This window comes from Bos grunniens, chromosome 3, assembly GCF_055505025.1.
Source record: "Bos grunniens cultivar Pamir isolate PY7600 chromosome 3, Bosgru_T2T1.0, whole genome shotgun sequence".
NCBI lineage: Eukaryota > Metazoa > Chordata > Mammalia > Artiodactyla > Bovidae > Bos > Bos grunniens.
The window spans coordinates 106,858,241-106,882,558 of record NC_141167.1 but is presented as its reverse complement, the minus strand read 5'-3'; the positions used below and the strand labels follow the sequence as shown (position 1 = coordinate 106,882,558).

The following is a 24,318-nucleotide window of genomic DNA, read 5'->3' as shown; positions in this document are numbered from 1 at the left end:
ATCTTAGTTCCCCGACCAGGGATTGAACTTGTGTCCCTTGCACTGCAAGCTGTATTCTTAACCACTGGACCAAGGAAGTCCCTTCACTGACTGTTTTTGAAAAGCTATCGATTACATCTGATTCTAACCCTTCCTGTGTTGAAGACTTAGCTTTTCTCAAGTTTAAGCTTATTTTAATGTCTCTGCTTTGAGCTCTGGCCAGGCCGAAGCGCCTGAACCCCCCGAGTTGTTACCTAAGCACAGCCTGTGGAAAGGCAGTGGGTTTTGGCTGTAGCAGCAGTGGGGAGAAGCCACTCTGAGCTGACTCTGTCCAACCCAGGAATGCCGTGGTCCGAGAACAGCCTCCCCGGCAGGAGAGAAACCCAACAAACACCCGCTTTGTTCCTGCCACCGTTTCTCAGCTTAGATTCTGGTGGGGTATGGGAGCAGTCAGTGCTGCCCAACTGGTTTAACCTTTCCTTCGCCCAGCAGTTGGAGCCTCTGGGCTGAAGGATGAAAAGGACATGGAGACAACGGGAGGCTCTGAATGGAGTAGCCCTCCACCAGCTCACATCCCTCCTTCAGGGCCTGCGGCTCGGACACCCCAGGACTGGCCAGGTCAGAAGGCAAGGAGGATGTGTTTGCTTTTGTTCACTGTGTTGCTGGTGGAGACTTGGGATCTGCTCAGGAGAATGGGGGAAAGGACAGTGAATCAGAAGCTTGGGGTTGAGAACAAGTATAGGGAAGGAAAAGGGAGCTAGTTTGATATGTACTGTCTTCCTCTTTAGCACTATAAGATGTTAGTCTTTGGAGGCGGGAACTCACTGCCATCTGTGTGGTGTCTGCTGGAAACAGTGAGGAGTTAACCTGTAGGAGGAGGAGTTCTGGTTTAGAGGCTAGGATAACCTTCATAACTTGGGAAGGCAATATGAGATTTCTTCCTCAGTCTGAGTGCTGGGAGGTACTCCTTTTCTGAAAGCTGGGGCAGTCTTTACCTTTCCTTGCAGAACTCCCACTTTGCATCCTGGCTCTTGTTACAGAGAAGACTAAAGGGGAGCCCAGGTCTGACCCAGATGACAAGCAAGTGAAGGCAGGGTCACAGGCACCTTGGAAAAAGGCCAAAACCAGATACTTCATCTCTTGAGAGACCAAATTCCTTGGAGTCAGGGTGGAATTTGAGCCTCCCTTAAGCAGTGGCGTTGGAGAATAGAAGAGCCTCTAAAATCTATAGATGGTGAGACTTAGCTGGAATAGTTACTTTAGGATTAAGCCCTCTTCGTGAGATAATTTAATGGAGGATGAGTAGCAGATAGTGCTTCACTCTAGTGAAAACCACCCTAGGAAGATGGGAACCCTGACCTCCAGATTTCGTGCAGGTCTGCAAAGGAGAGAGAAAGTAAGCACCCACCCCACATCCTTTCTGGAGATTGGGTACCCAACCTGAGAACTTCCTCCCTTAAAGGTAAAACATATAGTAACCCATCTGTCAATGTGTTCCAGATCCCCTCCACCCCCGGAAACCAGCCCTCTATCCCTCCTATGTCATGCAGGCTTTTAGCTGGCACTTGCTCACCCACACCCAGCCCCACTACCAGGAGGAGCCAGGGCCAAGATTATCACCTTTTTTACATCCTAGGCTTTGGGATTTCACCTGAAGAAAGTCAACGGGAAATGGGGATAAGGATTCCCAAAAAGCTGGGGATAATGAAGCAGCCTGGTGACAGCATGGGAGTTTTCAAGGCTTGATAGCTGGAGAGAGCAGCTCAGGATGGTGGAAGGAACGCTGACCACAGACGCAGCAGCGCTGGGTCCCCGCCCACCTCCACCACCCACTCGCTGGCCGACTTCAGGTGAATCACGCCTCCTTCCGGGGCCTGTGTCCTCATCTGTATCATCACAGGATTGTTTAATCAGGATTTCTGAGGATCCTCCACCACAAAACAGATAGCTGTCTCCCCTGTATTCTTGAAAGAAACAACTCGTATGGTCATATGGTTTGGAGCCCAGCCAGGTAGGAAAAGGGCTTCCCTGGCGGCTCAGACAGTAAAGAATCTGCCTACAATGTGGGAAACCTGGGTTTGATCCCTAGCTCTGGAAGACTCCCTGGAGAAGGGAATGACTATCCACTCCAGTATTCTTGTCTGGAGAATCCCATGGACAGAGGAGTCTGGCAGGCTACAGCCTGTGGGATCGCAAAGAGTCATGACTGAGCGACTAACAGTTTCACACAGATAGGAAAGAGCACACAGCTTCCACATCTGGCAACAGCTGCCCTCTTCCTCTCACCCAGAGTGAGGGTTTGAGAGCAAGGATGGACCATGGATCACATAATCTCATCTAATAGATGAGGGAAGGCAGAAAGTGGAGGGGCTTCTCCAAGGTCACAGCAAGTGGCAGTTTTATTGAAGAGCATATTTATTGAGTAACTATTATTTATATAATAACTATTATGGACCCAGCGTTTAAGTGCCACTATTTGTACATCTGTCATTCACTATCCCCATTGTACAGAGGTGGCGATGAGGCTACCAGAATAGGTAACTTCTCCAAGGCCCCTTATCTAGGGAGTTGGCAGAGGCAGCCAAACTCTTCCAATTGCAGCATGTCCTTTCCACTAGACCATGGGCCTGGCAGGGAGGAGGCTCCCCGGTACCTCAGGAAGTCCAGTGTCTGCCCACGCCATCCTCTGCCCCAGGGAAGCAGGGAAGGTGAGTCAGCACCCCCAGAAGCGGTTATCAGGGAAGGGGGTGGAGAGCCTGTCAGATATCCTGTGCCTGGTATCCACAACACTCTGGGAGTGGAGCTGTGTGTGCCGAGCTGCCAGCTCACCCTGTTCCTGTTGGCCGAAGGAGGGCCGTCTTCAGATGCAGCTGCCCTTGTCAGCGCTCCTCCCTGCACTTTCATCACAGAAAATACAGTCTGTCCTCCTCCCCCTACTGTAACCTGCCTCTTAAAGGGAACCACCAGCATTTGGAAACCAGATTAGCGAGAGAGCAAAGGACCTCCCCGACCCCTCTAGGACCTTGCTGTGAAGTAGGGTGCCAACCATCGGCCTTTCCCTGAGATGTCCTCTTTTTCCTCTCAGCTCCACCCTGTCTCCACTCGCAGGTGGGTGAGGGTTCCCTGGGATGTCATTCCCAAATACTGTCTGCTCAGAGTGACCCCAGCTTGGCTTCCTGGATCTGTTTCCACCTGTGACTGAATCTGATGGCTGCCCTTTGGGGAATGTTAAAGACAGGAGAACCCAGGGATCCTCTGGACCAGCGTTGGCACCAAAGGGGTTAAAGACTGGAGCCCAGCACTGTCAAGGGTGTTTGAAGTAGGGCGGGGAAGGGAAGGGCTAGAGTTGTTGGAGAGGCAGCTGGTCTGGACTGGAATGAGTCCCCCCTGTCTCCTAAGCAAACTTCTGGACCATGAGCAATTCCCTTAAAAGGATCAAGAGAGAGGTACCCCCATTAAGGTGCTGGACTGGATTCTTAGAGGGGCTACCTGAAGCGGGACTTCCTCCCATATTGAAGTCACCAACCGAGGGCAAGAACGGGTCTCCCATCTTTGGGATATCTCCTGAGACTGGTGAGTTTCCCTTTTCCCTTTCCCTGAGTCCTTCCTTCATGAGTGGGCATTCCCCAGAAGTAGAGATCTTCAGGAACCCCTCAGCACACCCAGGAAGTGGCAGAACAATTCTCCACCAGTCTCCTGTATTAGTTCCTGTTTTTAACTAAGGTGTATCCTGTTTGTGTCTGTGTGAGTGTGCACAGATGTACAAACAGAAAATCACCAAAATGGCCAACAGTTAATTAGCACTACTTGTGCAACCAGTGATGCCAAAGCTTGTTTATGCACTCTTAATCCTCACAATCCTGATGAGGTTGGCATATCACAATCCCTGTATTAAATGTGAGGTTTATCCTTCTGTCCATGGGATTTTCCAGGCAAGAATACTGGGGTGGGTTGCCATTTCCTTCCCCAGGGGATCTTCCCAATGCAGGGATCAAAGCTGGGTCTCTTGCATTGGCAGGAGGCTTCTTTACCACTGAGCCACCAGGGAAGCCCAGTTAAACAGCTAACCCTTGTCAATTAAGAGGGATTCAAACTCAAGTTCACCTGGCAGCAAAGTCCATTATGATGTCTTCTAGTCTCTTTTTCTTACTCAAGAGGTATGGACAAAAAGGATGGCTAGAGTTTTAAAATCTCAAGTCCTAATTCACCCAGGGTCCCCTTCCTCTAAGGCCTGGCAGTACTCCCTTCATCCGTCTGAGTTAATTGTAAGATTTAAAGGGCCACCAACTCATGTCTGAGGCTCAGAGGCTTCCAGATTCCGTATTACTCCATCCATTCAGATTAGGGGCTTCCTACTTCACCCACTACCTTTAGGTGTTCCCTGGGATCTAATGGGTTAATTCCTTGGGACTCTATGGTCAAAGTCTTCTCAGGTGTGTCCCTCTGAACCTCAGCCCTTCTCTTGCCCCACCCTTCTAGCATGGCACCCAGGATGCAGGCCAAGAAACTGACAGGAGGTGGAAAGGGACTGATTGGTTTTGCCCCTCTTATTCCCTAGCACCCACACATCATGGGCTAGCCTGGGTCCCAGCAAACCTCCGGTAAAAAAAGCACACAAGCCTAGCAGAAAGAAAGGACAGGATCCCTAGGTTCAGTTTGCAAATCTATTTAAAGAAAGAAAGAAGATGGTCACACTTGGAGGCCCAAGGCAGCAAAAGTCCTGATTGCTTTGTGAGCCTAACATATCAAAGAGGCGGGGGTGATTTGGGGTGGGTGTTTCAGATGCGTGATGGCTGCCCTTTATGGAGATGTGGTGGGACTTCCTTGATGGTCCACTGCTTAAGACTTTGGGCTTCCACTGCACGGGTTCAATCCCTAGTCAGGGAATTAAGATTCTGCATTTTGAACTGTGGTGTTGGAAGACTCTTGAGGATCCCTTGGACTGCAAGGAGATCAAAACCAGTCAATCCTAAAGGAAATCAGCCCTGAATATTCATCGGAAGGACTGATGCTGAAGCTGAAGCTCCAATACTTTGGCCACCCGATGCGGAGAACTGACTCACTGGAAAAGACCCTGATGCTTGGAAAGATTGAAGGCAGGAGGAGAAGGGGATGACAGAGGACGAGATGGTTGGATGGCATCACCGACTCAATGGACATGAGTTTGAGCAAGCTCCAGGAGACAGTGAAGGACAAGGAAGCCTGGAATGCTGCAGTCCATGGGGTCACAGAGAGTTGGACACGACTTAGTGACTTAACATATTTAGCATGTATTTCTTTAGCACCTATCAGTGTCCGACAGGGCCCAGAAAGGTCTATGTGCAAACACAATGGTGGGGCACTGTGGTCATACATGACTGCTAGAAAAAGCATAGCTTTGACTGTACAGACCTTTGTTTGCAAAGTAGTATCTTTGCTTTTTAGTATGCTAAGTTTGTCATAGCTTTCCTTCCAAGGAGCAAGCATCTTAATTACAAAATTATAAAATTTAATTATGAAATGAACAGTGCCATAAGGCACTGCTGTCGTTTAGTCACTAAGTCGTGTTCACCTCTTTTGCGGCCCCATGCAGTGTAACCCACCAGGCTCCTCTGCCCACGGGATTTTCTAGGCAAGAATGCCAGAGTAGGTTGCCATTTCCTTCTCCAGGGGATCTTCCCAACCCAAGGATCTAACCCGAATCTCTTGTACTGGCAGGTGGATTCTTAACCGCTGAGCCACCTGAAAAGCCCTCGCTTACACAATGTCAAGCACATACCAAAATCTTGCATGTCTCACACTGAGAAACAGAGCAGTGGTGAAGCCAAGTCAGGGTGAGGTGAGGCGGTATTAGAAACTTGGGTACTGTATGACCCGCTGTAGAATGGGGTGCTCGGGGAGCAGGGAGAGGTGGGAAGGAACTGTGGTTACTGAAGCCTTCTTTTTTTTTTTTTTTTTAAACTGAAACCTTCTTTACTTGAAGCACTGCTGTGGTCTTTTATGTGGGATACTGTTGGATTAATGATTTACTTTCTATGCAAGAAGAAGCAGGTATATTAAATTTTGAACTATCAAAGGGTTTTCTATGACCCTGTCCCCCAGGGCTAGGAGACCCCGAGGAGAAGCCCACAGATCATGCCATCTGGCCTCTCCCTTCCTCCCCATTCTTCACTTTCTAGTTTTTTCAGGTCTTCCCCGTTATTGCCCCCTTGGGGAGATTTAGGACCCCAGAGCCAGACCCAGGAAGCCACCCAGACTGTGAAGGGGCCTGGCAGCATTGCCCACCATCCCACATGCCCAGCTGTGTGGTTGCTCTCAGCAGTTCCTACCCTCAGTGTTTGCTGGCAGCAAACAGAAGCAGGCCCTCCCTGCCCACCACCCATCACCTCATTCAGATATCTAAGATCCAGAGGGAGTAGAAAGGACAAATTTAACTTACCCCCCCATCTAATTTCTTCTGGAAGCTGCGTTCTCTCTTTGGCTGGTGTGGAGAGGGCAGAAATGATGATGAGAATGGGAGTGAATAACAACAGTGCTGGATTTCTTTTTTGTTTTTTTTCTTTTGGCCGAGCAGTTTGTGGGATGGACTCTTAGTTCCCTGACCAGGGATTGAACCTGTGGCCTCAGCAGTGAAAGCATGGAGTGCTAACCACTGGACTGCCAGAGAATTCCCCAGACTTCTTTCAAAGCTAGCCACTTGTGCTCACTGGGAGCTTGCCTTCTGGTTTCAGAGGAGAACTCAGGTTCTGCAGCGCGTTGGATCTGCTGTGAAAACTCAACTCTGCCTCCTACAGCCCTGTGACCTTGAGCAAGTTACTTTCCCTCTCTGTGCTGCCTGTTTCTTCTGATGTAAAATAGGAATACTAATATCTATTTCAAGAAATGGTTGTGAGGGTCCCACAAGATGATGTAGGCACTGATTGTGGATTAAGCCTCTACCCCTGTAGGCTCAGATGCTACTTAGGAAATGGATGAGCTGGGGTCTTTGATGTCCCTCTTTCCTAACCTGGTTGGAGATGCCTGGCTGGTGAGCAGTAAGCCTTACTGTCTCTCTGTAATCTCTTTTTCTCTCCTTCCTGAGATTCTGAGGCCCAGCTTCTCTAAATCAAGAGCCTGCAAACTTTTTCTGTAGAGACCCAGATAATAAATATTTTCGGCTTTACAGGCCATATGGTCTATGTTGCAACTACCAACTTTGCTATCGTAATGCAAAAACAGCCATATACCGTATGTAAATGAATGAACATGGCTGTGTTCCAAGAAAACCCTTTATTTATGAGCACTGAAGTTTAAATTTCATATAATTTTTATGTATCACAAAGTAGTGTTCTTCTTTTGATTTTTTTTCCCCCAAGCATATAAAAAAGAAAACAGTACAGATTTGACCACAGGCCATAGTTTGCCAACCTCTGCTGCAAATCACCAGAGGCTATTACCCCTCCCTTCTCTTTGAAGAGTGCAGGTTCATCAAGGTCCTTCTTGCTCTGGTTGTTTGCGTTCTTTTATATCAGAAGGACTTTATGATAATTAGTCCCCATCACAGTTGTTTTAGTGTCAGCCTGTGGGTTATTTATTCACTCTCTTTTTAAGAGATAACAGTGAGGTAACCATCATATAGCGCTTCTCTCTTGGGCCTTCCTCTCTCCAGAACCCCATTTCTCAATGCTCTGCCTTCTCTCTGCCTCTAAATAACAGCAACCACAACAATAGTAGCATTTACTAAGTACCTAATATGTGCCAAGCACAGTATTAGTTGTATTTACCGACATTATCATCAAGTCTTTCAATATCCTTGCAAGGTAGTATTATCATTCCCATTTTACAGATGATTCCAGAGCTCAAACACATGAAATAAGCAATGTCATGTGGTTATTTATTGAAATGCCCAAGGTCACATGGTTTATGAAGGTGGCAGAGCTAGCAAATCTGCCGAACTTCAAAGCCACTGTAGCATCCTGAAGAAATTACGGTCTCGGAGTTCTGAATAAGAGAACTATTAAATAATAATTAAATAATACATGCCTCCATCTCAGCACACACTGGAATGTGTAACGAATCAATGGCGACTAGGGAAATGATGGAGATTACACACAGAGGAGAGATCAGGAGATGCTGATGGTCTATGTTGGTGGGGAAAGCATCTGATCCAGAGGCAGGAAGAAGAGTAAAGTGACTGAGAGCCCCTTCTGGCTTTCCTCCCCTGCCCCCATCCCCAGCATCTGATCCCAGACCTATTTCAGAATCTCCTATCTCTGCTCAGCGGAAGCAGTGATGTGACACGATGTGATCTCATTCAGGAGCTAAATAAAGCCATTGTGTGAGCCCCAGCCCTGGCCGCTCCCTTGTACCATTTCCTGAGCTCAGGAACCCAGGGAAAGATGGGAGGGGGCTGGGAGAGAACTGATGTGAAGAGCAGCAAGGAAGGGAACGTAGAGCCACAGAAAGCGGAGGGCGGAATATCTCTGGGAGGGGGATGAGGAAGCCTTGCTAAACCTCATCACTTTGAAGGAGAGAATGAAAGTTATTGACATTATACCATGAAGGAGTGGAATTTAGAAAACAGAAAAACTTTCCCAAGAATGGAATGAAGATATGAGGGAGAAGGAGTCCAGTGAATTCCATTTTCACAGAGGGCGGAGACCATGAATGACGTGACAGAAGAGGTTAGAAAGAGGGCAGATCTTTGAGCAGAGGTCAGATTCAAGGTGGTCTCAGTTGGAGGAAGGAGGGTGAGATCCCAGGACATGAAGATCTCAGGATTAAAAATGTCTGTCCACCAGGCTAAGGCAGCAAGGTACCACCTCCAGCAGGAAGCATCTCCAGGGATGGAGGGAAAAGAAAGGGCTTCCATTCACTGCTTTTCATTCATCCAGTCAAATCCACCCCACGAGCAAAATCCAGCCAGGAAGAGCAGGTAGAAGCTGGGTACAGGTGTGTAGGTCTAACAGCTTTTTCTCTTTTGTGAGGTCATTGAATGCCAGATCCAAGGTCCGCATGGTGCCCCTCAGTGCCCATTTCTGTCCTATTCCCAGCCTCTGTTGCTCTTTTTCTAGTGAGCACCCCAAGTTCCTACTCTTTCCTCCCTCCCAGCTTCCCTCAATACTTTTTTGTCAGTACCTCCCGCCCCTTGCCCCAAATCTCAACTTTGAGACCCCTGGTTGGCAGGGATCATGCTGTGGCCCTCAGGCTCTGTCCTCCCTGCAGAACTGCCCATCCCGTTTATTTTATTTTTTAAAAATATCTGTATTTGGCCGTGTCGAGTCTTAGGGTCTTTGTTCTAAGATGGGATGTGGGATGTTTCGTTGCGGCGCATGGACTCTCTAGTTGAGGCACGTGGGCTTAGTTGCCCTGTAGCACGTGGGATCCCAGTTCCCTGACCAGGGATCGAACCCACGTCCCCAGCTTTGCAAGGTGGATTCTTAACCACTGGACCACTAGGGAAGTCACCGGGCCATCCTGTTTACAGATGGCACATCAGATGACACGAGGCCCAAGTCTGTGGACACAGAGGATGGGTCCCAGTGGCTGGACGAGAGGCCCCCTCTATGTGGCTTCCCGATGTGCTGAGACAACAGGCCTGGGCTGGTCTCCTAGGCCTCTCCTTTCCTATTCTTAGACCCACCCGGCAGGGCAGCAGAATCCACCTGCAGAGGCCTGAGTACTTGTGTCCTCCCTTCCCCATGGTAGACAGGCGTGCAGTGGGGCACAGGCACCATCTCCGTGGTCCTGTCTGCAGCGGCAGCAGGTTGCAGTGAGAGAGGGAGCAGTAGCTGGAAGGGACGACTTTCCAACAACCTGGACTTTAGGGGTGTGTGTGTGTTTGTGTGTGTCGGGGGCAGGGAATAAAATAACCTGCGGAAGGCTTGACGCCCTCACAGGAAGCCTGGGAGGAGGGCGAGTTCTGGCTCATTGCTTCCTGGTCCTCCTGGGTCCTCCCAGCATCTCAGTTGCTTCTCTCCTGGGGGAAGAGGAGCCTGGGAAACTCATTCTAGCAGAAGTTCTGCAGAGACAGGGCCTGGGAGGGAGTGCAGAGGTAGATGCCGCTGATGTGAGCTGCCCTCCCGCCCCTCCGCCAGCTTGAAACTCTGGTATTTGGTACTTGTTTCTGGAGCGGGGCTTATCATTTTCAACTTTAAGAGCTCCTGAGGGTTCTTAACTCTGAGACACACTGAGGCAAGCCCTGACAGCCTCCAGGAGTGTTGGGCTATGAGAACAATGCCTACCTGGAAGAGAGAGTGAAGGAATTTCAACATGGCTAATTTGGGGGCCCTTTGCTCTGCTCCGTGGGGAGAGGTCAGAATAGCTGTCTTACTACCCAAAGGACAGGAGTCTTAGAAGGAAGAAGTCATAATACTGTCACTCATGCACCTTTTCTCCCTGCTGTTTTATTTGCCTAGACTCCTCCCTCTCCAACGTGGCCAAATCCTAACCACTCCACCCTTCCAGGCCCATCTCAAAGGCTATTTACTTCCTTCTGTTTCCCTTTTCCGAGTCCTCCAACTGGTTATATGTACTCAGCACAAAGCCTTCTTTTTTGAAACTTTTCTTGTGACATTTGACAAATCCTGGCCAGTTGTTTGTGATCTGTGCTTTTGTCTGCGTGCACACATGCACGCACTCACTCACCAGAATGAATTCCTTGAGGGTAGGAACAATATCTATTTCTCTTTGCTTGGCATGGCTTCCTGTCAGATAGGTGCTCATCAGATGGAATGATAATGAGTGAACGAGGGTGTCATTATGTACTGGACAGAACACTAGACTGGGAGTCAGAAAACCCACGTTCCTGGTTTGACTCCTCAGCTAATTCTTTGTGTAATCTTGAGCCAACCATCCTCCAGTTCTGTGCCTTGGGGAAGGGAGGAGTGGGTAACAGGATACTCTAGGCCTGGCTGACTATGACACTTTCCTAGTTCCAAGGTTCCAGAGTTCTAGAACTCTGCTCAGCATTCTCTGTCTTCTTGATTTAGACTGGCCTGTGTGCGGCTTCCATGAACAGAGAAGTCCCAGAGGTGTTCCTCGCAGGTGGAGATCTGGTGCCCCGAGGCCACACTCGCCGCTGCCTCTCTGCAGTGGAGTCCAGAGCGCAGCTGGAGGAGGAGGAGGAGGAGGAGAATCAGAAGGAGGGGAGAAAAAAGGAGGGCGAAGTCTTCCATGCTGTGCCCCTCCGAAGGTCGGGCGCTTTTCGTGCCCACAGCCACAACTACGACCCCTTCAAAAGGCATAGCTGGGGGCCGGGCAGGGAGCTCCAGGATCCACTGAACAGGTAAAACACCGGAGACCTCCTGTCTCTCCTCTCAAGTCCTAGACCCTGGAGAAAGTGGTTGGGAAGGAATGACAGGAGTTGAAGAGGCCTGGGCCCCTAGCCTCTTGCCTGGAGAGTCTGAACCCAGGCCTGTGGCAGGCCTCTGAGGAGAATGGACCCTGCCTTTCAGTATGTGGCTCTCTCTAGTGTCCTAGCCCCTTCCTTCTACTAGTCTCCAGGGCAGTGGGTGAGACTGGAGAAGGGGAGGTGTGGAGGGGAGGTGAGAAGCAGGACACTCGGGTCTTACTGCCTCCTCCTCCCACTTGCGTTTAGCACATACAGCAGAGTTAGAGCTGGAAGGGACTCAGGGATCATACGGCCCAGTTGCCTCATTTTACACATGAGGAAACAGGCCCAGACAGCTTCGGAAGTTTTCTTGAGCCGTGCTCCCAGGGTTGGGACATGGGACCTAGCCCCCTTTCCCAAATTGCTGCCCGCCTGATGGTGCAGGCTGAGGCAGGCCCATGGTGTTTTGACATCGTAGTCCAGCCCTACAATGGGGGAAGACCTCCTCTTGCTCAGGGTTCTATATATGCATGACAAACCGGAAGTGAGGGACCCAGCTCTTCCCCTCTCCTGGAAAAACCCTGACCACTTCCCCAAAGACAGAGAGGAAGCCAGAAAGAGAAGGCCTGGGGGTCAGCGTGAGGGGTTCAGTGTGAGTGGTGCCTGTGAGTGCCTGCCAGCCTTGGAAGGGCCTGTCTCTCTGCTTTGGCAATGGTCCCCTTGGACAAATTATCTTAGCCTGGTGAGTAGACCAAACTTCTCGAGCTCCTGGATAGGGCTGGCTGGGTGTGTGAGAGGAGAGGACCCTTGCCCCTGAACTGGCTTGGGAGGGAACTTGGGTGAGAAGCCTGGTCTTCAGGACTCACGGCACCTTCCTAGGAGCAGCTTGTCCAAGGCAGAGATGCCTTTTGTGATGCCAGCTGTATCTCAGGATCTTCGAGGTTCACCTTCACGATCAGGCACTAATTCTGTCCCTTGGGTTGAGAAGGAAGGGCGCCCTAGGCACACCATTTATCTGAGTAGGGGCTAAGGTTCTCATCAGAACCCCCATCCCCTTTCCCTCCGCGCTGACCGCCGGCCGTCTTCTGGAGGGCAGTACTGCCCTTTGACCAGCAGGGGTCATCCTTGCCCACAGCCAGTGCCACAGCCTTGCCCAAGCACAGCCCGAAAGGGAGGCCAGTTTGGGTCTGGCCTGCGCCTATGCCAACAGGAAGGGCTGGGCTGGGGGCAAGCAACAGGGACTGGGCTGAGGCGGTGTTTCTCCCTGGTGCCCGTCACTGGCCACTGGGTACGGAGGGCAGCGGTGGCAATGTGTGTTTCAGGAATAAACTGCAGGCATCGGGATGCACAAGCCCCAAGGAGCCCTCCTTACTGCGGAGCCAAGAGGAACTGGACTCCTTTCTGGACCTGCAGCACCAAGGTGGCCAACCCTCCTGCGTGGTATGGACAAACAAATCCCCATGGAAGCGCCCACCTTCCCCCCCGCTCTCCTGCCCCTTTGCCTGTCCAACCACCAGTCTGTGCCTCTTCTGTTCTGCCAGCTGCTGAGGCTCTCTGTGCCCAGGGATCACTTTGACTTCATCTGACCAAATCTGAATCTGGCGTCTATACCCCTCTGTCTGCTTCCCTGGGTCTGTGGGCTCTGTTCCCCGGCCTTGGTATCCTGCCTCTGCCTCTTTCTCTGAGACCCTCTGTTCCCTGCTTTCTGTGTCTCTGTGCTGATGTGGGCATCTCTGCCTCTCTCTCAGTAAAAGGCCCCTGTTCCCCTAGTTATAACTACTTCTTTCTGTGGACCCCACATTTCTCAGATTTGGAGATGAACTTACTATTTGTAGGATGAAACTAGGCATCTGGTAACCCTGAAAACAAGATAATTACAGGACTATCAAGTAAGAAAGGATATAGAGATTGCTCAGGCTTCTGGCTTAGGGGACCATCACAGGGAAGATCTCAAACCAGGACCTAGGGACCACTGAGGATACACAGAGGTTTTAGAGACACCTCTGGGTCTGCTAGCTAAGAGTCCCTGAGTATAGTCAGCCCTCGGTATGCACAGGTTCAGCATCCATGGATTCAACCAAGCATGGGTCAAAAATACTTGAAAAAAAAAAAAAATTCCAGAAAGTTCCAACGAAACTTGAATTTACCTTATGCTGGCAAATATTTACATAGCATTTACATTATGTTTGCAACTAATTTATGCGGCGTTTACATTGCATGAGGTATTATAATTAATCTAGAGCTGATTTAAAGTATATGGGAGGATGCGCATAGGTTATATGCAAATATTATGCCATTTTGCGTAAAGGACTTGAGCGTCCTTGGATTTTGGTATCCATGGGATCCTGGAATCAGTCCCCTGTGGATAATGAGGGACAGCTGTACACAGAAATGCCTCAAGCCCAGTGACTTAAGGTTACCTCCTGTCCAGCACATACTGGCCAGTGTACCCACCCGGCCTCAAGATCCAAGTGCCTGTGGCTCAGGCGAGAGGCTGAGAAGAAGGGGCTGTTACAGTCTGTCAGGGAAGCAGCAAAACCCATCTTATCCCAGGTCACACTTTTCTCCATCACCATTTCTGCATTTCTTCCCTCCAGCCCAGTTCGATGTGGTATAGTAGAAAGAACAGCGTTTGCGAGTCACACTAGTTGAACAATGCACTTCATCTTTCTGAAAATCAGGCTACTAAAACCTGTCTTTTCAAGTTGTGATTGTTAGACTGGGGAAAAAAGTGTTGAAGTGCCCAATACTGCGACTAATACATGGGAGACAGTGGTTTTTTTTTCCTCTTCTTCCCTCCAGGCCCTTCTTACTTATTTCCCCCCTCTTCACCTCTCTCTTTGTCCAGCTGCGCGCTTCCTGGTATTATATGTCTCCTTCTTTTCTCCCCTCTCTAGTGTTTGTGTTTTTGTTTTGTTTTTTTTTATGCCTTCCTTCTCTCATTCCTCTCCTGTCTTTATCTAAGTACTTCCCTTAAATTTCTCCTTGTCTGTCTGTTTTTTGCTTGTTTATTTGTCTGTTTCTTCCTGCAGCAGCAAGTTGGTGTAAGTCCTCTGCAGTGTCCATAGACTGAAAGTCTGAAATTCATTAAACTAGACTGGGGCTTGCAGACTGACCATGAGCCAAGTCTAGCTCAAAATTTATTTTGTTTGGCCAGCACGGTGTTTACAATTTCTAAAATTCAGATGTCCTTAGATGAGAGCTTTATCCTCCAGTTTGCCAGAGTTGCTAATATTCTGTATTGTATTTTTCCATTGTCTTAAATGTAATATTGAAAAATGAATGCCTAATCAACCAACCACCCATCTCAAGAACAAGAACATTACTAACACATTTATCTTTGCTTATGTCTGCCTCTCTTCTCTTATTCCCTTGCCTCCCCTCCAGAGGTAATCACTGTCTTCAATTTTCTTAATAACTCATTTACTTTTTAAGAGTAGTTTAAAAAATTGTTTTAGCACAAAGTATTACCTAGTAATACATTATTTCTTTTTTGTTTCTAACTTTAAAATCAATGATGTTAAAAAAAAATCAATGATGTTATATTCCACAAAATTTTCTATAACTTGCATTTTCACTCAGCATCCTGTTTCTAATTTTTATCCGTGTGTTGCAAATGTAGTCCATTATTTTCATTCCAGTCTTCTGTTGATGGACATTTGTATAATTTCCATTCTTTGCTATCATGAAGAGTGTCATTATGAACATCCTTTTACCCATCTTCTGGTGCTCATTTGCAAGAATTTCTCTGCAGTATACCTTGGAGTAGGATTATTGGGTCACAGAGTATACAATGTTCATTTTTTTGAGATAACGAGAAACTTTTTATTTCTATCAGCAATATATAAGTGCTCCTGTTGATTCACATGCTTTCCAACATTTGGAATCATCAGATTTCTTAATTTTGTCAGTCTAGTGGTTATAAATCTCATTGTGGTTTTAATTTGAATTATCCTTATTACAAATGGGATTGGCATTTTTTTCCCTTTGCCTTGGTCATTTGTGTTTCCTCTTCTGTGAAGTTCCTTTTCCTATCTTTTGCCCACTTTTCTATTGGATTCTTTGAAGGTTTTTTCTTTATTGTTTTGAATGTGTTCTTTACATATCCTGAAACTAATCCTTTGTTGTTATATGTGTTGCAATGATCTTTTCTCAAGATTGAGAAAAGTGGTTTGACTTTTTCCTCTCTATAATGTCTTTAAAGAGACAGTTTCTTAATTTAGAAAGAACATATTTATTGAAGTATAACTTATGTATAAAACATGCATTAAAAACTTTTGAGATTTTGATTGGCGTTGCATTAAATCTAAAAATTATTTTAGGAAAAGTGGACATCTTTACCATATTGCTTCTTCCTACCCATGAAAACAGGATACTTCTCCATTCAATGTATTTCAATAAAGTTTTATCATATTTTTTCCATACTGTTTATAGATATATATTAGATGTTTTCTTAGGTATATTATACTTTTTTTTAAATCAAGATTTTATGGTGGCTCAGAGGTTAAAGTGTCTGCCTGCAATGCGGGAGACCTGGGTTTGATCCCTGGGTCGGGAAGATCTCCTGGAGAAGAAAATGGCAACCCACTCCAGTATTCTTGCCTGGAGAATCCCATGGACGGAGGAGCCTGGTGGGCTACAGTCCACGGGGTCACAGAGTCGGACACGACTGAACGACTTCACTTTCCCTTTATTGAAGTACAGTTGATTTACAATGTTTCAAGTGTATAGCAAAATGATTCAGTTGTACATGTATAGATAGGTAGGTATTCTTTTTCAGATCTATTTACATTATAAGTTATGGTCAAGTTTTTTTTTTTTTTTAAGATTTTAATTTTAGCCATTCTGGTGGGTGTTTTTGAATTGTCTCATTCTGGTTTTACGTTTCATGTCCCTGTTGAAAAATTTTACTGGGCACCTTTTCATATTCTCATTGGCCATCCAAATACATTGTTTTGTGAAATGTCTGTTCTAGTCTTTTGCTCAACATTTAAAACAGTTTGTCTTTCTCTTATTGATTTGTAAAAGCTCTTTATGTATTCTGGATTTGAGTCCTTTGCCAGATATGTGTATCGTGAATATCTTCTCACAGTCTTTGACTTGCATTTTTATTTTAATACTGTGTTTTAATAAACATGAGTTTTTAATTTAGATGAAGTCCAATTTATCAGTTTTTTAATGCTTAGTGCTTTTCGTCATGTTTAAGAAATCTTGCCTACCCCAAGAATGTGAAGATTTTTCTCTAATGTTTTCTTCTAGAAGCTTTATAGTTTTAGCTTTCATGTTTAGGTCTGTGACTTATCTAGATTCTAGTATATAGAAGAAATTAAAAAGTTTTGGTTTTTTTCCCCATAAAAATATATATTTTCTTCATTAAAAAAACTTACTTTCTTACCTGAATTGCTGTGGCATCTTTGTTGAAAATCAAGTGGGTGCATTTGTGTGAGTCTGTTTCCGGAGTCTATTCTCTGTTGCATTGATCTATTTGTCTATTTTTATGCCAGTATCACATTATCTTAGTTAATGTAGCTTTATTATGAAAGTGAAAGTGTTAGTCGCTTAGTCATATCCAACTCTTTGTGACCCCACACCCACAGACTGTAGCCCGCCAGACCCCTCCGTCCATGAAGTTTCCCAGGCAAGAATACTGAAGTGGGTAGCCATTCCTTTCTCCATAGATGAGTTTTTTTTCTTACAAGTTTTATTTATTTATCTATTTTTTTGGCTAATGTAGCTTTTACTGTAAATCTTAAAAATGTAGTGATTTAAGTTCTCCAACTTTCTTACTTTTCTTTAAAATTATCTTGGCTATTCTAGGTCCTTTATATCTCTATATGAATTTTATTTTATTTTTTTCTTTTTTTATTATTATGAATTTTAGAATCAGCTAAAATTCTTGCTGAATTTTTATTGAGATTATGTTGAATTTAAAGATTAATTTAAGAAAAACAGACTTCTTTCTAATATTGAATCTTCTTATCCATGAAAAATGATATCTCTAGTTAGTTAGGCTTTCTAAACAATATGTCTTTTAACAAAGTATTAGTTTTCTTCATACAGGTCGTCAATCTTTATTAGATTTATTTCTATGTGCCGTATAGATTCTGTTGCTATTATAAATGCTTTCTTATATAAAGAAATTATGTTAATTGTATTTTATAATTATTTTTGGTTTATAGAAATGTAGTTGAATTAATTATAGTTATTCATCTTGTTAAACTCTCTTTTTTTCAGTTATAACAATTTGTGGATTTTCTTTTTGGCTTTTCTAAGTAGACAATTATGTCATCTTTAAATGAACTTTGTTTTCTTCTTTTCCAATAATTTCTTTCATTTCTTTTTCTTGCCCTACTGTGCTTGGCTAGGGGTCTATTGCAATGCTAAACAGTAATGGGGATAATGGCTATCCTTGTCTTTTAGAGGGAGTACATTTCATGTTTTACCATTAAAATTGATTTTTGGCTGTAAGGTTTTAAAAGATACTCTATCAAGTTAAAGGGCTTCCCTGGTGGCTCAGCTGGTAAAGAATCTGCCCACAACGCGGGAGACATGGGTTTGATCCCTGGATTGGGAAGATCCCCTGGAGAAGGGAACGCCCACACACTCCAGTATTCTGGCCTGTAGAATTCCATGGACTGTTGCAAAAGAGTCGGACACAACTGAGCTGAGCAACTTTCACTTCACTTCCTGAAGTTAAGGAAGATTCCTTCTATTGGTAACACTCAGGCCTTTGGTTTTACAATGAGTGAATGTTGGATTTTATCCTGTGATTTTTTTTTTTTGCTTTTACTGAGTTGGTAATGTTTTTTTCTCCTCTAATATTGTCATTGAGGTAAATTACATTTAAAGATTTTCCTCATCTTAAACCACCTTCATTTTTTAGGATAATTCCAACTCTTTCATGATGGATTCTCTTTCTTATGCGCTGCTGGAATTCATTTGTGGCATCAATTATCTATTGCTGCATAATAGATCAACCCCAAACTTAATGACTTAAAACAACCACCTTTTTTTCCCCCTCAGAGTGCTATGGATGGTTAATTTTGACTGAGCTTAGCTGGGTATTCTTCTGCCAGTTCTACCTGGCCTCACTTATGTGGTCACAGTTATCTGGTGGCTGAAAAGGACTGATGGTCAAGGATGGTGATATTCATGCCTGTGGGTTGTTAGGTTGCCTTGTTGTGATACTTTGGTTCTCATCCATATGGCTTCTCCATCACATGGAAATATCATTCTAAGTGGGCAAGAGAGGAAGCTTTGAGTTTCTTGAGGTATAGTCTCAAAAATCACATCATGCTACTTCTGTCACATTCTAGTCATCTTAGTAAGTCACAGGCCTGCCCAGATACAAAGAGTGAAGAAATAGATTCCTTCTTAATGGTAGGAGCTGTAAATAATTTGTGGCTATTAAGGCCATTTAAAATCTATTACAGTTTGCTAATATTTTGTTTGGAATGTTTGTACTTTGCATAAGAGAGATTGGCCCATAATTTTCCTTTGTCATATTGTCTACGTGTAGCTTAAGAATCAAGGAAAGGGTTTGAAAGGTTTTGTTTTCTATTCTTTGGAAGAGTTTGGATCAGTGTTCTATTGCTTGAAAGATCTATTCCTTGACTATAAAACTGTTTTGGCCTTGTGTGTTTTGTTTATAGAAAGATTAACTACTGATTCCATTTCTTTAATAGGACCATTCAGACTTTCTATTTCTTCTAGATTCAGTTTTGGTAAGTCATATATATATATTTTTTAAATAATTTATCTATTTTGTTTCCATTTTCAAAATTACTGGCATTAAGTTATAGATAGCATTATCTTTCTAGTCACCTTTTGCTCTTTCTATAGTTAGATCCACTTTTTCATTATACTTTTATTTGCACATCACTTTTATCAAAGTTTTGTCTTTTATTGGCCTGTCTCTTGGCATTATTAATCCTATTTTATGCTGTTACAACTTCATTGATTTCTGCTTTTATCTTTATGATACCCTTTACCCTTTTTTCTATTTTCTTTGGGTTTGTTTTGTTGTTCTTTTATCTAACCTTTTAAGTTGGCATAGCTCATTAATTTTCAATTTTAAAAATTTCAATATAAGCATTTTAAAGTTATAAATTATCCTTGAGGTACATTTTGACCGTCTCCTACAAGTTTTGTTGAGTAGTATTTTCATTATTGTTGTTATAAAATATCTTTAAATTTCCATAATGATTTCTTCTTTGATCACCAAGTTTATTTGGAAGGGTATTTTTAAATTTCTAAATATATGGATATTTTTTAAAAAATTTGAAATATACATACAGAAAAGTATATAAAACATATCTGTACAATGTAATGAATAATTAGGAGGCAAACACTCATGTAACTACTCTAGGTTAAAAAAAAATAGAGTACCACCAAACCCAGAACCCCCTTGGGGTCCCTCCCCACTCACAGCCCTCTCCTGATAGAGAGGACTACTTTCTTGACTTTCAAGGTCAGTTTTCCTTATAGATTTACCACATTTATGTGCATCTCTAAACAATATCAATAAGTTTTACCTGTTTTAAATTTTATATGAATGTGGCACCCCACTCCAGTACTCTTGCCTGGAAAATCCCATGGGCAGAGGAGCCTGGTAGGCTGCAGTCCATGGGGTCGCTAAGAGTCAGATACGACTGAGCGACTTCACTTTCACTTTTCACTTTCATGCATTGGAGGAGGAAATGGCAACCCACTCCAGTGTTCTTGCCTGGAGAATCCCAGGGACAGAGGAGCCTGGTAGGAGGCCGTCTATGGGGTCGCACAGAGTTGGACACTACTGAAGCGACTTAGCAGCAGCAGCATCCATTATGTATATAAATTTTTTGTATCTTCATTCTTCCACTTGGCATTCTTTGTGAGGTTCATCTGTATTGTTGGGTGAACTATAGTCTGTTTATTTTTATTGTTGTATATATAAATATACCATAGATTCGTTATTCAGTCTGTTGTGAAAAGGGACTTCTGGATTGTTTCCTATGATCTCTCTGATAAAGATTATCTGAAGTATGTTAAATTTTGCCTTATGGACTGATATATAGCCAGTTTTTGTAATGTTCCAAGTAGGGTTGAGAAACAAAAAGGGTTTGAAAGATTGGGTGTGTAGTTTATGAATATTTCTATTCCCTATTGTTTTAAAACCAGACTGCCCCATTTTTTTTTTTTCTTTTTTTTTCACTATCTGCCTGACCTCTGTAGATTGAGTTTGTCACTTTGGAAACCATTCAGGGTAAATCTTTTCTAGGATATATTCTATATTAAGGCAGCCTCGATTTGAGTTGCAACAGAGTGATGACTGCTAAATAGCAGGAATAACTTCCTGACTATTTCAAGTGGAATGTTCCAGATATGGGTAGTAGGGAGGGGTAGAAGGCCTGAAGGGCCTTTTGCTGTGGGAAAGTGAAGAGCCTGGGGGGAAGATGGTTGAAGCTTGGTCTTTGCATGAAGATTCTTGATTCTAGGATCAAGGTTCCTGTCACCCACCAGCTGGCCCTTTGGACCACTCAGCCACTGGTATGCTTTCCAAGTCTGTATCCATGAGTGGCATCAATTGCTTCTTGGGCTGCTCAGACCCAGCTGGTGAGTAAAAGTGGGGAGCAAAGCAGTGGTGGCCCCTTCTTCTGGCAGTCTCACCCCAGTCCTCAGAGCCAGCTGTAAATTTTGGGTTCAGAGGTCCTGCGTTGTGTTCAACCACACACCTTTGGAAACTCCAAAATGCCTTTATGCAAATGAGAGACCTGAATTCAAGACTTTGGTACTCTGAAACGCCTTTATGCAAATGAGAGATCTGAATTCAAGACTTTGGTACTCTCCTTCCAAGGAAGGAGAACACAGGACAGGAAGAGGCTCTCCAGGTTCCCCCTTCACCAGAGAGGGGGACAGTTACCTTCAACATGCCTTGTCATCAAGATGAGGCTTTGGGAGCTCAGAGTGAATCCTCTGTCCTTTCCACTCACCGGAAACAGAACTGTGACACTGGCCTCCAGCCTTTCTCCACACAACCCCCCAGGGCTCTGTTACCCTGGCTGCTAAGTCCTTCAGCTCTGCTCTGCTCAGACCCGCCCTCCTTCCCTGCTCCCCAGTGCCCGCCCTCAGGAATGGCGTCAGAGGCACCTGCAGCTTGGGAACCTGACCCAGGTGGAGCGGGTGGGGGAGGCAGCTCTGAGCGCCTTTGTCTGGCTTTAGCTGGACACCTCACGTCTCCTTTTGTGTTGGCAGGGAATTTGTCCCAGTCTTCTGGCACTGACCTGAGCCAAAGGTAAGTTTGGGGGATTCAGAGCCTCTCAAAGGCCTGGATGGGGGAGAGGCAATGGGACTGGGCCAGGAATTTTGTAGCCTCAAGGGTCTCTGCAACATTGCACCCCTTAACGTTTTTTGATCAAAGATCTCCAAATATCCTTCTCCTTGAACTGCAAAGAGTTGCCCTTCTTCTCATTGGGCAGGGAAGGCAAAGAAGGTTCCCGGTAGCTCCATGGGATGAGGAAGAAATTAGGGAAAGAAAAGGAGTATCTGGACCCCCAGGGTGTTTGTTGAGTAAGAGAGTGGAGGTTGATGGCTGCTGTCAGGGTCAGAAGGTTGGCTGCTGTACAATCTTAGGGAGAGACTGTGACCAAGGACCAATGGGGAGTGGCCCTAAGAAGAGGTGGGCATGGGCAGTTGAGCCCCTAGGGGAGAGGGCAGGGGCTGAAGGCATGTAGTTCAAGGACAGAGGTGGAGGCTGGGAGCTTTCAGTGTCTGTGTAAATAAGCATGCCGAATCAGCACCTGTTTGTTTGACTCCTGCAGCCAAAGTCTGATTAGAGTGGGTCAGCCCTCTGAGACAGTGTGGGTGTGTGAGCTGGGAATGGGCCCTTTAAGATATCAAGCTCTGATTTGTGGTCCTGAAAATCTCTAGCTGACACATCCTCCTGGCTCTGGGTTTGGGATTAGCTCATGGGATGGGGCTGATGAAATCCCAGGAAATTCAGTCCTTATTGGCGGTAGGCCCAGAGGCCCTTTCCACACAGCAGAGAGGGTCGTACACAGGGCTCTTGTTTTGTGGGGGGAAAACGTCCTCTTGGAGAGCCCACCACACCCCATATCATTTCCGTTGGGAAGCAGTATGAAAGAGGTTGGTCCTGGATTAGGGAGGAGGGGAGCGTCTGTATTTATCTGGGAGGAGCCTGGAGTTTCCCTCATATATAGAGGGGCCTGGGAAACTGTAGTGACCATAGCCAGAAAATCCCAGGAGGTAGGGGGTGGGAGCCTCTTCTTTTTAAGTCCTCCTTCCCTTGTCCCCATCCTTCTCTCAGTCTTCCCCCTGTATCTCCATTTTCTCTCCCCTGGTTATGGCACCTTCATCCACCATATCTCTGGGAGTATCTTGTTCTTTTCCAGCTCTAGCTCCATCCCTTCACCTGTTCTTTTTCTCTCTGCAGCTGTAGCCAACTGGAACGGAGCTCAGGTACCTGGGCAGGCTCCTCCCTGCGACGGACACTCAGCTTGATCTTGGGCATGACCGGAAAGGCCAAGGTAGGAGTCAGGGGAGCGGGAAGCCTGGGCCCCCTGCCCTCCCCAGTTCCCTTCCTCTCCACCTCACCACCTGCCCCCCTCCCCAGCTTCCGCCAGTAGGCAGAGACACAGGGCAATGGTTCAAGTTTTAAGGGAACACATTATGTCTCTCAGGCTCCCTCCCTATGTCCCAGTAAATCTCCTTTCCTCTGCTTTCCCCACGCCTCTAGCTTAGTAGCCAGCTGTAGACAGCTGGAAGAAGAGAAGGGCCAGGGCCTCGGAAGCTAAGGAGTGCCCTAGCCTTCCCTCTCTAGGCCCCACATAGCTAAGAGGTGGGCAGCAGAAATCTTAGCCATTGGACATAATGATGATAATAATTACAGCAACACTTTTTACTTCTTCAGAGAGTATTAGGGTTTGCAAAGTGCTTTTACACTCATAATTTTATGGGCGGATATAGCAGCTGAAGGACTTGAAATTAGACCATAGGGAGAGTGGAAGCCAGGAGTGTATGATTATGGAAGCGCACACACAGCGCCCACGTGGGGCTGTGTGCAATTCTGACCCCAGGAAGATGAAGGCACATTGCTCTCTTCCTTATTACCAACCCTCAGGCTCTGGTGAAACCGGGAGCTCTGCCTACTGCTTGAATTCATTTCTACTTTCTTCATTTACTGGCAGAATGAGCCATCCCCCTTTTCCTCTCCTGGCTTACCCAAGTATGCATGTATTTTCCCACCGGGGTAGCTTCTGAACATTGACAGAAACCCCAGACGAGACATCATCAGGTTCACCTGGAAACACCACAGTTTTCTACCCAGTAAGGTTCTCACCTGCCCACAGTGCCTGGGCCCTCTCTCTGTCAGTCTTTTAGCCAGGATTCTCCTTCCTCTGGGTAGGCAGGGAGGGCAGAAATGAAACCAGGTTCTTAGCACCTTCTCACCGCAGGCTGTAGTGAGAAGCTGAAGCATGAGATCAGGCAGTCTGAGACCAGAGCAAGCTGGGCACACTGAGGCTCCTTCTTGCCTCTTGGTGGGGAACAGAGCTCTCTAGGGAACAAAGCCAACACTGAGACCTTGGTTCTGGGGCCCCTCACCCCGCAGGCTCTCAGCGCAGAGTAGGAGAGTCTGATGGCAGAATCACCCTCTTTTCCTGCAATGTGAATGAGAGGGGAAGTCGATGCTGCCCAGGGGCCGTCTGGATCCCAGTTGGTTTTCATTTGCTCACCCTTGGCCTGGCAGTTTGGTGAGGGGATGAAAGGGAAAGTGGGCAGAGACGAGCCCAGGCCAGCAGCAGGAAGGACTAGCATCATCAGGACATTGTCCGCGTCACCTTTCCTCACCAGGGCTCTGGTCCTGTCTACCTGTTTCCCTCTTTGTCATCTCTTGGTTCATCTTGCTCCCACCCCCATGAATGTGTGTTCTTGAGTCACTAAATCTCTTCCTTTCCCCTCCTCCTAGCTCAGGATAGGGGCCATAAGCAGGTAAACACCAGAGGTGTGGCTGGAGAGCAGCTCAGTCAAGCATTGAAAGAAGGAAGTAGCTT

At 45.9% G+C, this 24,318-nt stretch overlaps 1 protein-coding gene across 5 annotated transcripts in view; it reads left to right on the top strand.

The window, feature by feature from the left end:
- Positions 1 to 2,958: 2,958 nt before the first annotated feature.
- ARHGEF2 (Rho/Rac guanine nucleotide exchange factor 2) overlaps positions 2,959 to 24,318 on the top strand; it is a 49,063-nt gene continuing 27,703 nt past the window's right edge. The window contains exons 1-7 of one of the 5 annotated variants that reach the window (XM_086393263.1): positions 2,959 to 3,552; positions 10,929 to 11,224; positions 12,592 to 12,709; positions 18,955 to 18,993; positions 20,746 to 20,863; positions 21,503 to 21,542; positions 22,701 to 22,794. In XM_086393263.1, the coding sequence (XP_086249389.1) occupies positions 10,950 to 11,224; positions 12,592 to 12,709; positions 18,955 to 18,993; positions 20,746 to 20,863; positions 21,503 to 21,542; positions 22,701 to 22,794 (684 nt within the window). In that variant the 5' untranslated portion in view covers positions 2,959 to 3,552; positions 10,929 to 10,949. Of the gene's footprint in view, positions 3,553 to 10,928; positions 11,225 to 11,864; positions 12,012 to 12,591; positions 12,710 to 18,954; positions 18,994 to 20,745; positions 20,864 to 21,502; positions 21,543 to 22,192; positions 22,394 to 22,491; positions 22,514 to 22,700; positions 22,795 to 24,318 lie in introns of those variants that run through there. The other 4 variants (XM_086393264.1, XM_086393267.1, XM_086393269.1 and 1 more) reach the window with 4 other exon arrangements.